The sequence below is a fragment of the Sylvia atricapilla genome, chromosome 3, assembly GCF_009819655.1.
Source record: "Sylvia atricapilla isolate bSylAtr1 chromosome 3, bSylAtr1.pri, whole genome shotgun sequence".
Lineage (NCBI taxonomy): Eukaryota > Metazoa > Chordata > Aves > Passeriformes > Sylviidae > Sylvia > Sylvia atricapilla.
Window position 1 is genome coordinate 106,055,604 of NC_089142.1, and position 15,211 is coordinate 106,070,814.

Below are 15,211 nucleotides of genomic sequence, written 5' to 3' on the forward strand. Positions count from 1 at the left end.
TCCCAAAGCAGAACAACTAAGTCTGCTCCAAACACAGACTAATAAATAATCATACTATTATCTCAATGCCATATGTTTGGGACAGAATTTAATTTAAAACTCTGTGCTTAGCTATCTTCGAAGGGATAATAAACTTTTAGGTACAAAAAAATACCAGCCAGCACGCTGTAAAAGCATCCAGAATAGAGACACAATCACCCAGTCCATTCAGTGCTCCAAGTTTCACTTTCCATACAATGAAGATTCAGTGAGTCAGGAGGGAAAAAGAACACACACAACAAAATAAACAAAAGAACAAAATAAACAAAAGAATTGTACACATCTACTTGGAAAGCTCCCATATGAATAAAAGAACAGCTGTTTTCGTTTGTTTTGTGAAAGGTGGTAATCGAAGATCAGTCACCCATGCATCAAACAAGTGCTCTACATCTGTTGACTCAACAGTGCTGTGACAGCACCGCAGCTCCTCCTGAGAATGCCTTCCAAGCTGAATCCTGGAGGCAAAATCATCTGAGGAGTGCTTTGTTTGAGACGTGATTAACAAAAACTCTTGGCAGGAGCTCCAGCTCAGCTATTCTTTTAGAATTTCAGAAACAATTATAGGTAAAAAAATACAAAAACCAAAAAACAACACAGACAAAAAGTAAGGCCTGGACAAGATGCTATGTAAATCTGTACTGAGCTATGATTGGCTTATATTTTGAATTTAGCTACCTATGAAGTTCAGCATTAGTTTAACAAGTAAAGCTCACTACAGCTGCTGCCTCAGAAGTGAAATATTACTCAAAGATTTGGCATCCAACTTTTGAGTCAGAAAGGAAATTGACTGGGAATATAATCACCAAATCCAAAGTGGTACTTGATGGGAATTACATTTTTAATTACAGAGGTGAAAGCAACTGACATTAGGAAATAACATCAAGAGTTTTGTAGCAAATATAAGTTCTGCATCAAATTAAAACAAGCAATAGTTCTAGAACTGGAATCAAGTAATAGATCTTCACAAAACTAAAAATTAGAATACATGGCAGAAAAATCGGAGACTTCAAAACATTCAAAAACATTAAGTAGTTTTTGGTAAGAACTGATGCCTCTGGCACCTGAATGCTACAGCAATACACACTTTGTGAAGACAAGATGATAAAATGGCTTAAAAAAAAAAAAAAAAAAAAAAAAAAAGGGCATAACATACAACCATCTGTGGCTCAGTTTAGGGAGGAAAATATTCCAGGGAGGAAAACAACCTCAGAGATTACAGCAATTCCACTATCAACCAAAACTTTAATTTACTTCTTAGACCTGTTACCCAGTGAATGCCCTTAGTAAATTATTCACCTTGGCTAGTATTTCCACAGAACAAGTGGTATTTTAATATTAGGGTACTTTAGATGTAAAAAATTCAAGGTCAGAGATTAAAACCAAAGCAGGTACTGAGTGAAACAATAGCTTCCTTTACATTATAATTGGGCTAAAAATGTGGTATTTTATACAAAGGATCATAGAATGGCTTGGGTTAAGAGAAATGTTAAAGCTTACCTTGCTTCAACCCCGTAACTGGCAGGGAGACCTTCTGCTAGACCAGGCTACTGCAAGCCCCATCCAACTTGGGCTTGAACATTTCTCCAGGAATGGGGCATCCACAGCTCCCCTGGGCAACCTGGTCAATGGCCTCATCACCCTCTCAGGGAATAATTTCTTCCTACTATTTAATCTAAACCCATCTCCTGTCAATTTAAAGCCATCATCCCACACACCCTTAAAAAGTCCCTCAGCAGCCTCTTAGTAGTGCTGGAAGGCTGCTGAAATGTATCCACTGTATTTCTGTCCCTGCAGTTTTGTCATCTATGAAAGCAGAAATTATAGCTGATCTATATTATACAGATTGTGTCTGAATAATGAAACCTCCTTATTTTACAATTATTAGAGAAGTTGTAAATTTTAATATATTCTGGCCTATGAACAGTTTGAGGCCAAGCAGAATTCCCCAGTATTCATTTATTCACTGCTTCAAAATAAGGCTCCAAACAGGAACACTTTTTCTGTGGCATTTGTCTCTTCCTTTATCAACATACCTCATATCTCAAGACACAGCTCCAAATAATGTGGAGTACAACATGGCAAAAAATCCTGGACATCAGTTGCTATGACAGAAATACAAATGCAATGTGTGTGAACAAACATCCAGTACTGAGAGGGTGCTTGCTCAAAACCTGCTGAGACTGTCTGAAAATGAAGACCATCAGTCACATGAAATAGTAATCAGGCACTTACCAAGAGACCTCAGGTGAGATAGAAAAATCAGCTTCAAAATCAAACATAAAAAGCCCTAACATTTCTAACAGGGAGAAAAAAGCAGTGAAAAGCTGGTCTGACACCAAGAAGGTGCCCCATGGACCTCAAGCTCTCTGGAGGCCTGAGGGAACACCCTCCCCTGGCAGTGGGTTGAGAAACACAGGGTGCAACAAGCACAGGTAACTTGTGAGGTAACATCCTCTGACAAGGGTGGGCTCACACCACTGCAACCTCCTGGTAAAGGGACGGGGGAGCATTTACCTGCAAATTTGAGGGTGTGTGAGAGCTATAGGGATTGTTATAGGACTATGTTGAGGTATGTGAAGGGGTTTACTGAGGTTTTGTAAGGGTATAATAGTCATTTATCTGTTATATTGCTGCTATTAATCCTGCATCTATAGTTAAGGGACTAACAATTAACTACAAGCTATCAAAAAATCAACAAATTGCTTCAATTCCAACTTGATTTAAATAAGGCATGAACTGTTTTTCCCTTACATGCACTCCTTCAGTGTCTTGTGCTTTGCTCTGATATGTAGCCTTCAGCTAAACTTACCTATCTCAGGTTTTTATTTTTCTTTTTTATTCTCTTCTTCCTTTTCTTTCACTTGAAGGCACCCAAGATATTCAGGGAATCAAACCATTATCTACATAGGTCTCATTTTCTTCTGCACTCAGATTGATTTCAATCAAAGCACTACAATAATTGCACTCCTCCAAAGTAATGGCCACAAAACCTGGGCAAAAATGGATCACATCTTTGAAAAGTGCATATTAAATCTTTGGGTTAGACAAATGAAAACTTAAGAGGTTTAAGATACGTGCTAGCCTCCTAAAGTGTGCCTTCTTAAACAAGATGCTCTAATGAATTTAATCCCTGAGATCAGGTTTTTGCTTCAGGAAATTCCAATTAAACACCATATGAAAGCTTGGTGTGTTTCTCCCCCTGCAACTGAAAGCTCCGTGTTAGCTCCTAGATTTTCCAGAAAACATTAAAAGAGTGTCACACATATTTTTCTTTTATAAGCAGTGTAAAGAAATACATTTAAATTTAATTTTGTATGGTTCACTTTTATACTTCTGCTGATGACATTTTTATAAATTAGAGGTAATGAAGAATCCTCTCTCAGGTTTCAACTTCACAAATTCTTAGTCTTGAAAGTGCAGGATCTCATTCCTTTATTCTAAACAGACTTAATTAAAACTATACATTGACAGATCTTGAAGCCAAAGACCCAGACCAAGCGTACTCACTGATCTGTGACTCAAACTCTAATAAAACACTCATGTTCATTAAGTGCAACCATGCTTCTTTTCTAAACTTATTCTTATTTTATTTATGGGCTCCTAGCTTTTGATTGACTAAAATGATTATCTCCTTGAATTCTTTTCTCATTCTGTACTCAGGAGAAAAATATTCTGTATTATAATATTCTGCATAAAGCTTTTTAAATTAACTAATTACATCACCTTCACAACTACTTTTTAGAAGTTACTCACTCTGCAAAAGCTGACTCTCAGCTTACATGAAGTACTAGGCTAGCAAACAGCAACCATGCTCTTCTTCATTACAATTTCAGAAAGCCATAAAGACTTACATCTGAAAAAGAATTCAAATGAAAGAGCCTTGTGACAAAGACATCTGTTCATAGTAAACTAAATGCTTTCAAAATTACTTATTCAAGCAAGTAGTAGAAACCAGGAGTAACCTTGAATTGCAAGAAATACTACAGAAAAATCCCAGAACTGCAGTTAAAAAACACCAGAAACAACACAGCCAGGGAAATGAACACCTTGCCTGCCTGTTACCTGTTCCCTCATTCCAACCCATACTGCTCCAATGCCATATTTACTACTCCTTACTTCTCTTACTCCCCAGTACTTTCCAGATTAATAGAGTATCTACACCTTTTTCCCTCCCCAAGGGTTAGGAAGAAAGCTACTTATCTCTTCTCCCTGTTCAGAAGATCTGTTTTCCCACTACCAAAACACTTAACTATTTATGTATGCCATCTATGAAATATGAAATCAAAGAACTGAAAATCCTTCCTTTTCTCCATAACTTGAGTACTTCAAAGGAGCACAGTAGGAGCACTTCTCCAATTAACATTTACCCAGCACATTCCACCTCCTCATTCCCTGAGCACATGAGTCACAACCTGCAGCTCAAGTGACTGGAAATTAACCTACTGAAGCAAGGACTGACAAAGTTACATTAATTTTACACCCTAACTTCACAGAAACCTACATCTGGGAAACCAGAGATTCCTCCAGAAACAAGGGAATTTTATTTAAGCCAGAGAAGACGTGTAGAGAGATGTAGTATTTTGTAAGTCCACTGATGTAGTGTTAAAAAAGCAGCTTTCACAGAAACAAGCTCTTGTTTTAGATTTAGTTTTTAGAGGGTTAGTCTTTAAAGGTTATCAGACCATTTAGAGTCTCTCCCCCTTTTTCAAGCAGCATTACTGTTGTTTTCTAGGAAAACAAAAAAGATGAACTCACTTCCCTTGAACTATTATGGGTTAGGCTTGTAAACAAAAACAGAATATTGCTGCCCTCTTTCTCATGATTTGCACCTTCTCTGCCCATTTTTTATTCAAAGTCAAAGCCTAGTCAATAAAATAACCCCTCAAATCAGGACCTTACACATGGGAATGCTTGTGCCTACCTGGCCTGTTGGGTCTGTGCCATGCACAAGTTCTGTCAAACTCCACCTGGTGGATAATCTTAAAAAATCCTAGGAAATAAACTTTATAAGGCTTTAGTTCCACCAGGATTGATAAACCACTCAGATACTGTGGTAGAACTTATTCAACTGTGTATAATTGATTGTAAAGTCTTTATCCTTTCTCTTTCTCTCCATCTCTATGAGCGCTATAAGCAAGCAAAATCTCTGGGCAGATATTATTCTAAACCTCTCTTATTAATGGGTCATGGTTGCAATTGGTATCAATTTCTGGTAATGCAGTTATAGACAGGAAAAGTCACAGCTCAAGAGAAAATTACTCTTTTTGCTCTTTAGCCTCTGAGCTTGGAAAGTAATGTGTAAATGTAATTTTCAACTAACATTTAGATAAAATATCACTTAATTATTCAAATCTCAAACAATAGTCACAGTAATTTTTTACCCATACTTTCCAACTCATAAAAACCACAGTCATTTATATCTTTGTATTTGCTCCTAGTGTCTCTTATAGGATGGCTCACAAATGTATCTGCTACCATTCTTTACTTTTATTATACACGATTATTTATAATGACCTACTATTCTTGAGAAATAATTCAAAAATACATTCAAGACATGTAAACCATACCAGGAGCAGCCTGTGACACTGAAATGCTCAAAGAAGCATTATTTTGGAAAATAGTAAATTTAATAAAAAGTCAAGAGTTGAACTGCTCTCTCAAAGACATGAGAGAGCAAACTGCTCAAATATTTATCTAGAAACAAAAAATTAACACCATTTCACACAGATGATGCTGTGGCACAGTACAAAAACCTCTAGGGTGTGCACTTTATTATCATTTCAGGATGTCACCACTAAATAAGCACAAGTGAAGACTGTCTGCAATTAAAACTTTTATAGAAGTCTCAAGACAATTACTATTCCTGATGAACAACTATTTTTTTCCTTTTTTCAGAAGTCCTTCTATTTTTGCCAGATCTCCAAAAGAAACCGTTGCAGAACCTCGCTGGGCTGGTTTTGCCTAAGGAAAAAGGAAAAAAAACAAAACATATAGGGGTAGTTTTAAACTAAAAAGTTTTTTGAAAAGCTTTTAAAACAATGCTTATTCAAATAGTAGCTTGAAAGAGAAAAGAACAGCTTCACATCACCTGTGACTCATGGTATTTCCAGCCAATCATGTAGTAGATCTGAAAGGTGGCAGGCACGGAGCCGTCGCTGTTCCCATACATTTCTGTCAGGGCAGGGAGGGAGAGAGAAAAGGTTCAGACCATCAGCTCCAGGAAACACTCAGCTCTCAGAACATCACAACTGACTGTGACATTTTCATCATAATGACTCCTGCTGAAAGATTTGGGACAATAAAAATATCTCATCCTGCTGCATCGATATAGTTCAAATCCCAGCATTAGAATTAAGGTTAAAAATAGCTTATGATAATGGCATTTTGTTCTGAAGTATTTGGGGGGGTTTGGTTTTGCTTTAGGTTTGTTTTGGTTTTTGGGGGTTTTTTTGGGTTTTTTTTTCTTCACAAAGGTCATAGAAAAAGACACAGAAAAAAATGTTCTTAAAGTCATTTTAGATGAACTCATTGCCTCTCAAATACTGACCTTGGTATATTGCAGCAGCTGCCAGCATTGTCTCCCTGTGTAGCAGAGGTTTTCTATTCCAAGAGCAATTACTCTCCCCCATACCTAAAAATACGTTTCAGCTTTAAGAAAAAGAAGATATAGCACATGCCATGAGTTAAGTGCCATGCACTAAGGACAGATTCTTACTAAACAGAGTAAGTACAGAACCCTCTGCACTTCACTGTAAGAGAGAACGTACCACAGATCGTTTGGTGAGTTTCTTATGTGTAAGAAACCAAAACTTTTCATTCCTATGCTTTGCAATTTACAGTTTGCATTGCTAGGAATCATTTCAAATTATTACTTCTTCAGCCTGAGTCTTCAAATATTTAGGTTTTTAAGTATACCTGATTTTAAGAATGAGTACAAAGAATCTAATCAGACACATGACTATATTGTTTTAACTGATAACCATTAAAATTACTAGTCCAAGAGATTTAAAATACAAAATAAAATAACCACAATTAGAATATTTTTAATCACTTACTGCAGCTGAATGTTTCTGCACAGAATAAAAGTTGTGTTTCCATTAAGGAATTACTGCAAACAGCAGTGGGTCCAGATAAGAAATTCCCTGAGTTGCTGTCAGTAACAACAGACTGCATGTGAATGACTGTTCCACAATCCATGACAAATGCAATCAGAATATTAACACAATCCTTACTCAACTGTTTGCTGTTCCTCAGCAGACTCCAAACTGAGGATATATTTAGTCTCATTCCAAAGCAGTTTGCTGATTGCCCTGGTGACTAGAAAGGCTCACAGGAAAAGTCAGTGTGTGGGATATGGGCTTCTGTCTGCCCTTAAGGGCTTTTCTGCACCTTACACTGAACAGGCTCATGCAGAACAGGAACCCCAGGAAAGCAGAACATTCACAGCAAACCATGAAGCAGCAAATCTTTGACTTGTGCTTCCCAACATGAATCTCCTGACAGACATAATCTCCTGACTAACTAGACAGCAGGAAAAAACTAATGCTTCCCTTGTTGCAAGAAGATGTATTTGCTTTTTTTAAGAAAGAAATGTTTTGTGATGAAAATGGTGCAACACTGGCTCAGGTTGCTCAGGAAGGTGGTGGATAACCCACACCTGGAAACATCCAAGACCAGGCTGGACAGAGCTCTGAGCTGTTGCAGCAGCCCTCTCATTGGAGGGTAGAAATGAGCTGAGACACAGACTCCTTGTTTATCACAGCACAAAAAGGGTCCTGGTTCATTCCCCTTCACAGCTCAGCCATCCTGACCCCAGCCATTCACTGACCCTGCCTGCAGCAGCTCCTGCTGGAGCTTTCCCTTGCAGCCTCTCACTGCTGGTTATTGCTGCTCAACTCTGACTGCAGGGATTGGTGTGCAGACTGACTGCAGCTTTTACCCAGCTGGACTGTGACTGCAGGTTCCAACAACAGGCTCTGACTGCACACCCACACTGACCTCACTGCAGTGCTTCTCTCTCCTCAGGATCCTTCTTCTCTGTGAGCCTCTCCTTCCCTCTTCCTCAAGGTTCCTCCTGCTCCATGATTCCCCTCCCCAGCTCAGCCACTCCCTTTATCACACTTCTCTTTACTGGATACAGCTGGGACTCATCGGGGGTGAGGCTGGATTGGGAATTAACACAGCTCTGACTTATCAGGGGCCAGGTCACCTGCATTCCCTTCTCCTGCACTGAGCAACGTGATCTACTTCAAGATGTCCCTGCTCACTGCAGGGAGTTGGACTAGATGACCTTTAAAGGTTCTTTCCAACCCATGTGATTGTATGTATGATTTGGAGTTAAGAAACACATAGTAAAACTCTTCTGTGTCTGCTCCACTGATATAGAAAACATTTATGTTTCCACAAAGAATGTACTTGCCTTGTAAGTCTTCCATAACTTCAAATAACCCTGGGTAGTTCACTTGGATTTCATCAGTATCCTAGATGAATTGAGAAGTTCAGTTTTAGAGCATATCAAGCTAAACCAATATCATTATTTCAACCTTCCAAACTACCAAACTATTCCCTGCCCTGGCAGAAGAGCTGGAACTAGATGATTTTTAAGGTCCCTTCCAACCCAAACCATTCTACAACTCTATTCATCTGCCTCTTATGGTCAAATCATGTATTTCTAGAAAGCATGTACTATTTCAACATTTCTAAAAAGTTTTGCTTAGTAGCCCAAATGCAATCCAATTTTAAGTTAAATGCCACCAAATTTTGATTTAAATGCCATTGCTTTCTTCTCGGTTTTAAAAGGAAGAGCAAGTGTCTGTAACTTTTTTACGCAGCTCTAATATTCTCTGACGTTTCTCCAAGAAAACCATCCAAATTCTACTGGGCCACGAGCCAAAGGTACACTTCAGCTGGTTCCATTAATCACCACAAAACCAAAAGCAGTGGCAGTCTGGGTTATTTCTGCAGCGATGTACATCACATGCAGAAGGAAGCCGCATGTTATTACCACATCAGCAAACAGCGATTTTCATATTCCAGCAGCTCTGGGATTGTTCTGCCTGATGGTTCTCTTACTTATAATTACCACGGTGAGGGTGTTGAAGCCAGCCCTGGCCAGCAGGTGTCCCAGATCGGCGACGGCGGTGAAGGGCGACACGTGAGGGGAGAAGCCGCCCTCCCTCTCCAGCTCGGCCAGCTGCAGCGAGCAGCGCAGCTCGTACAGAGTGTCCCCGCCCAGCATGGCCCCAATGAACACCCCGTCCGGCCTCAGCACCTGGTGGATCTACAAACACACACCGTTCTGACACTCTGGGCCTTCATCAGCTCCAAAGCAATCGCTGCAAGAGCTGTAACAGACTTAATGGTGACTGTATGCTGCAGGGTGAGCTGTCACACAGCTTCTGGTCACTCTGCGAACAAACGCTCTGGCTGAAGAGAGACTGTTCTCTGTTTTTAAGAGTAAATCCTCAGAGATGTTCCATGTTTCCTGACTGGAAATTCCAAGTTTACTGACCGAAATTTCAGTCAATTTCACTTACTTTCAGTCAGGAAACATGGAACAAACCGTGGAAATTGAGGGTAAAACTATTATCAGCAAAATACGCCTAAAACAATATTCTCAATTAATTTCCTTTGGAAAGGAGGGTATATTAAGGTAAGTATGCTATTTACTTTTACCTCCTGAGAGCAGCAAAAAGCACTTTTTAATGGCTTGATTTAAGAGAAATGGAGGCTTTAGTTGCCAGCAGTGATCTCTGCACTTCTGAGACAACAGACTAATCACCATTTTTATTCTGCCTATGATTACTTACAGTTAACTTGCCAAAACAGGAACATCATAACTCAAACACCAAGGCTGACAAGCTGCTTCCTGGTCTCCTAAGTTCTAGCCCCCTTCCTAGTGAGAAGGACAATAAATCCATGCTTTCTTGTTTCTTTAAGAGCTGGAAATGATCTCTGGTGAAGACATCTAGAAGAGCCTGATTATATAACCAGGCTAATGAGACAGCAAGCATTTCCAATGCTTTTGGAAAAAAAAACATTTTCAATACTTTTTAAACCAAGCTACCTTTTCTGTGCTAGTAAAAAAGGCTTTAATTGACAGGTAAGAAAATTAGGCAGTTAAAGGCAGTTTCCATCAAAGACAGTGTTACCAACAGAGGAAATCAGGGAAGTTGGCCAAGAAGCCCAGTTCACTCCCCACTGTGAGACAATGTCAGTTTATTTAAGTGGGAGAATGTATTTGACACTCTACAGAATACTCAAATTCCAGTGAAAATTGTGTATTTCTTTCAAAGTTTCTTTTGTAAGTACTGAAAGCATTTCAACTGATTTTTATGATGTCAGTAACAGTAGAGTAGTCCTATTCCTACCAACAGGTGACAGAACAGCACTCCAATGACTGATCAAGATGAAATAAATGAAAAAACAGCAAACTGGTTAACATGCTCCTTGTTCTTATGCCACATTTTTGATTTGACTGAAGTTTACACCTGGAAGAACGAGAAGAACTAAACCAAAATGACCAAAACTGTTACTGGGGAAAAAAAAAAAAATCTGTCCTCAACAAGTATTTGCTCCATTTCAAAATCAAAAATCCTTGACCAAAGCTGTATTTCAAAATAAACAGCTGACACATAAAAATAACTCAAGCTCCACAAAGCAGTTCTGGAGAAGTATAGTAATTGTACTACAAATAGTAAGAGCTAACAATAAAAATGAAAAGCACTGCCTCAGGTAACATCAGTTACCATGATCTCAGATGTGGACAATCCAAAATATTGCGTAAACATGTTGTTTCAGTTATTTATTCCAAATTGATTTGAGGGAGCAAATCAGCAGCAATATCAACTAATGCTCCTCAAACTGCCCAAAGTATTGCAAACAATGCTTGTGTACAACGTGAGTTATTTGTGTGCCTCTTAGTTAAAGACCTGGAAATATAGAGTGCTCTCAATGCAAGTAATGGCAAGTGCTGACTTAGAGTATTAAAGAACAGTTTCTTACCTCTCTGAAAGCTTTAGGGAGGTCATTCACCCAATGTAAACTGAAATAACAGAAGGGTACAGTTTATAATTTCAGATTAAATCAAATTCAGGGAATGCAAGTAATTACTTAATGATCTAAGTAAGTTTCAGGAGCCAAAGCCACAAACTGGTTTCTCAAGGTGCAACCATGCTGAAACACCGGCTTGAAACTGATACTAAACAAGAAGCAAAGTTTATCCACATAGTGCTTTTTTCTCTCTTTTTTTGGTTGACAAAATGCAAGTCCTGGAGACTAGTTTGTCAAAATGCAGGAAAGATAGAAGCTCCCCTAGTATCTTGTAGGAAAATAAGCAAACAAAACAGGAAGAATAACCAGGACAGCAGTTTTTACCTAATGCATGCTCGTATTAACCATGTAAGTACACTTCTTATTGCTTTTTAATGGACTATTAATCTTTGCTGGATTGATTTTCTTAAAGCTACTCTGAAAAGAACATTATTAACAACTTAAACAAAACAAAATAAATGAACTATTAATACATACCTTAGGCTGCTGACAACAAGATCAAAGGTATCTTCTTTGAAAGGAAGGAATTCCTCATCAGCTACGACCCTGACTGTCGGGATTTCAGACTCTACAGCATTTTTCTAATGTTGGGTTAGAAATAAAACAGCTCATCAGAAACTCCCTTCTTTTGCTCTCCTGTATTACAGAACTGAAGCACTTTAGCATTCAAAGAGCTACTTACTAAAGCATTCTCTGCGATATCAACTTGGATAAACTTTTCAACTGTTTCCTGAAATAAAAATTTTAAAGGCTATTAAATATGTAAATTATTTTGTAAATGGATGTAAGTAATTTGTTGGCACTTACACCTATTTATAACAAGAAAGAATCTTTTCCACCCTTGATAAAAGCTTTATCTAAGGCAGAAAGTACTTTTTCCCCACCCAACATGGCACCTGCTCCCAGGGAGAACAGCTGAGGCAGAAATGGTAACAGAAAACACATTCTATAATTTTAGGCATAAGTTTAGTTAAACATAAACCATGGATTAACAGCCAAGGAAGCACCTTTACTTACAGCCTGCTTCATGAAGGATAAACTGTTAATTGCTTCAAAGTCCCCACAATGACACCTCTCTTTAACAACTAACTGTGGCTGATAGAGTCACCAAAAACTCCACACATGTTCCTACCCAAAACTAAAAGTTAACTGTATTATAACAGATAACTTCCCTTGAATTACCATTAGTCCAGTTTGCAGTGACAATAAACTAAAATAGCCTGCAAAACAGTTTTGAACTATAACTACAGCTATGGGATGTGGGGGGGAAGATTCACCTCATCAAGGCTCAGATGATTGTTTTAAGTCGTAACAGAGCCCTATTTGAAAGGGAGAGACACATATGAACTGCATTTAAATGCTTTCTAGTATGAAGAGAATGGCAATACCTTGGTTAAGTGCTGAGCTATGTAACCTCTTCCAGAGCCAACATCCAAAGCGAGAGGAAACGTTCTAAAGGACAAGATTGACAATACAGAATATAACCAAGACTTGAGATATTTTTTTAGATTTTAGACTATGTTACGTTTCACCTGCTAATCTCTACGGGCGTTATTGAACTCAGCCCCCCGAGGTGAGTTGTGCGGTAGCCCTGGGCAGGGCGCTCGGCATCCAGCGGGTCTCGCCAGGGCTCCAGTCCCCGGGGATTCGGGACAGGCGGGGCTCACCTGGCGACATCAAACACCCGGTCCGCGATCCTGCCGCCGACCTGCGAAGAGTCAGAACCACAGGGTCAGTGGGGCAGGGAAAGACCTCCGAGATCATCAAGTACAATCCATTGGCAAACAGCGCTTTGTCAAATAAACCACGGCACTGAGTGCCACGTTCAGCCTTTCCTTCGACACCTCCAGTGCCGGTGACTCCAGCACCTCCCTGGGCAGCTCATTCCAATGTCTGTCTGATCGCTCTTTTCTGTGAAGAAATTCCTAATGCCCAACCAAAACTTCCTCTACCAGAGCTTGAGACAATGTTCTCTTATCCCGTCGCTGGCGTCTCAGGAAGAGAGACCGACCTCCACCTGGCTACAACCTCCGTCCAGGGAGTCACAGCGACAAGGCGAGCCCTGACCCTTCTTTTCTCCACGCTGAACGCCCCAGCTCGCTCAGAGGCCTTGGGCTCCAGCCCCTCCACCAGCCCCGCTGCCCTTCTCTGAACCCGCTCCAGCTTCCCAATATCGTCCCTGAGCTGCGGGGCCCAGAAGCGGCCACAGCACCGGAGGTGACCCCGCCAGCGCCCCCGGCCCCGCACCTCCTCCCGCAGGTAATCGCACTTGGCGGGCTCGGCCTGCAGCGCCGCCCAGTTCTTCTGCTTCCGCTTCAGCCGGCGGTCGAACGGGTTCAGCGCGCCCGAGGCCGGCGAGGCCCCGGCGGGAGGAGGGGGCGAAGCGGCGGCGGCCCTCACGGGCAGCGCCCAGAGCCGGCGGCACCATCGCGCCCTCAGCGCCGGCTGCGCCAGACCCCTCATCCGCTCGGCCTCGCGCGCCGCTCTGCGCATGCGCCGCGCGGGAGGCGGAGCCGTGACCCGCCGTGACCCGCCGTGTCCCGCCGCGGCCGCCGTAGCGCCGCCGGAAGTGGCGGCGTGGTGGCGGCGTGCGGGCAGCGCCGTGAGGGAGCGGCGGGAGCCGGGCACGGTCGGTGCGAGCGGAGCGTCCTCGGGGCTTTTCCTTGCGGCCGCGTCCGTCGCTGGGCTCGGGGATGCGGGGGGTGCAGACGTCTTGGCGCACGTGGTGCTGCTGGTGGGCTGTTAGCTGCGGTGCTAATGTCGTGGAAGGTGCCGTGCGTGGTGTGGTGGGCAGTCACGGAGGGATGTGTCTGCAGCCCAGGTGTCTCCCTTACCGTAGAGTCGTAGAAGGGCTTGGGTTGAAAGGGATCTCAAACACAATCTCGTTCGAAGCCCTCTCCCATGGGCAAGGCCAGGTTGCTCAGAGCCCCATCCAACCTGCCCCTTGAACACTTCCAGGGATGAGGCATCCACAGCTTCTCCGGGCAGCCTGTTGCAGTGCCTCACCAGCCTCACGGGGAAGATTTTTTTTTCCCCCTGTCTAATTTAAACCTGCCTTCTAATATGTTGAAGCCATTCCCCTTCGTCTTGTTACTCCAGACCCTTGTAAATATTCTTTCTCCATCTTTCTTGTAGACTCTCTTCAGACACTGGAGGCCCACAGTTAGGTCTCCTGAAGCCTTCTCTTCTGCACGCTGAACAATTTCAGTTCTCTCAGTTTTTTTCTCGTAAGAGAGGAACTTCATCCTTCTAAATATCTTGCTGATCTCTAGACTTGTTCCAACAGCTTTGTATCCTTCCTGTGTTGGGACCCCAGGTCTGGACACAGCCCTTTAGGTGGGCTCTCTCCTGAGCAGAACAAAGGGTCAGAATTCCCTTCCTCACCTGCTGTCCATGGAGCTTTGGACACAGCCCAGGGCATAGGGGATTTCTGGGCTGCCAGCACAGCTGACAAAACAAAGATTTGTGACTGAGACAGTAGTAGACACAGGATTATTTGTGATTTGTTTAAATCTGCTGCTGCATCAAAGCCAGTGAGGTGCTGGATTCCATCAACGAGGCATCAACAGCAGAGCTAAAGAAGTCATTGTCCCACTTGGTGCTTGTCAGGTACATCTGGAATTCTGTGTTCAGTTTTGGTTCCTGCCATACAAAAAAGATGTGGACAGGCTGGAGAGGGTCCAGAAGAGGGCCACAAGGATGGCCAAAGGACTGGGACGTGCAGGAAAGGCAGAGAGAGCTGGGTTTGTTCTGCCTTGAGGAAAGAAGGCTCAGGGGAGACCTTATCCTCACGTTCCAGTGTTTAAAAGGTGGCTACAGAGAAGATAGAGACTCAGTTTTTGCAAGAAGTCACAAGCAAAAGGCAGAGTGTAATAGGTACAAGTTATTCCTGGGGACATTCCATTTAGGTAGAAGAGGAAAACTCTCCTCAATGAGAACATTCAACCACTGGAATAATCTCCTCAGGGAAGTGGTGGATTCTCACTGACAAAATTTGGCTGGACAGCGTGCTGGGCCATCTTGTGTATACACAGTGCTTTTGCCAAAAATGTTGGGCCAGCTGATCTTTGAGGTCCCTTCCAAGAGGTGGTGTGTGATGCTATGAAATTGCCGTCTGTGC

The 15,211-nt window shown here is 41.8% G+C and overlaps 1 protein-coding gene across 1 annotated transcript; it reads right to left on the reverse strand.

Moving 5' to 3' along the window:
• Positions 1–5,770: 5,770 nt before the first annotated feature.
• Positions 5,771–13,584, reverse strand: NDUFAF5 (NADH:ubiquinone oxidoreductase complex assembly factor 5). Its single transcript, XM_066316519.1, has 11 exons — positions 13,339–13,584; positions 12,759–12,799; positions 12,480–12,543; positions 11,774–11,821; positions 11,569–11,672; positions 11,044–11,083; positions 9,122–9,319; positions 8,459–8,519; positions 6,587–6,670; positions 6,128–6,210; positions 5,771–6,000 (listed from the first exon to the last, which is right to left on the reverse strand). Exons 1-11 carry the CDS (start codon positions 13,582–13,584, stop codon positions 5,914–5,916), a joined length of 1,056 nt encoding a protein of 351 aa, XP_066172616.1. The 3' UTR covers positions 5,771–5,913.
• Positions 13,585–15,211: the final 1,627 nt, after the last annotated feature.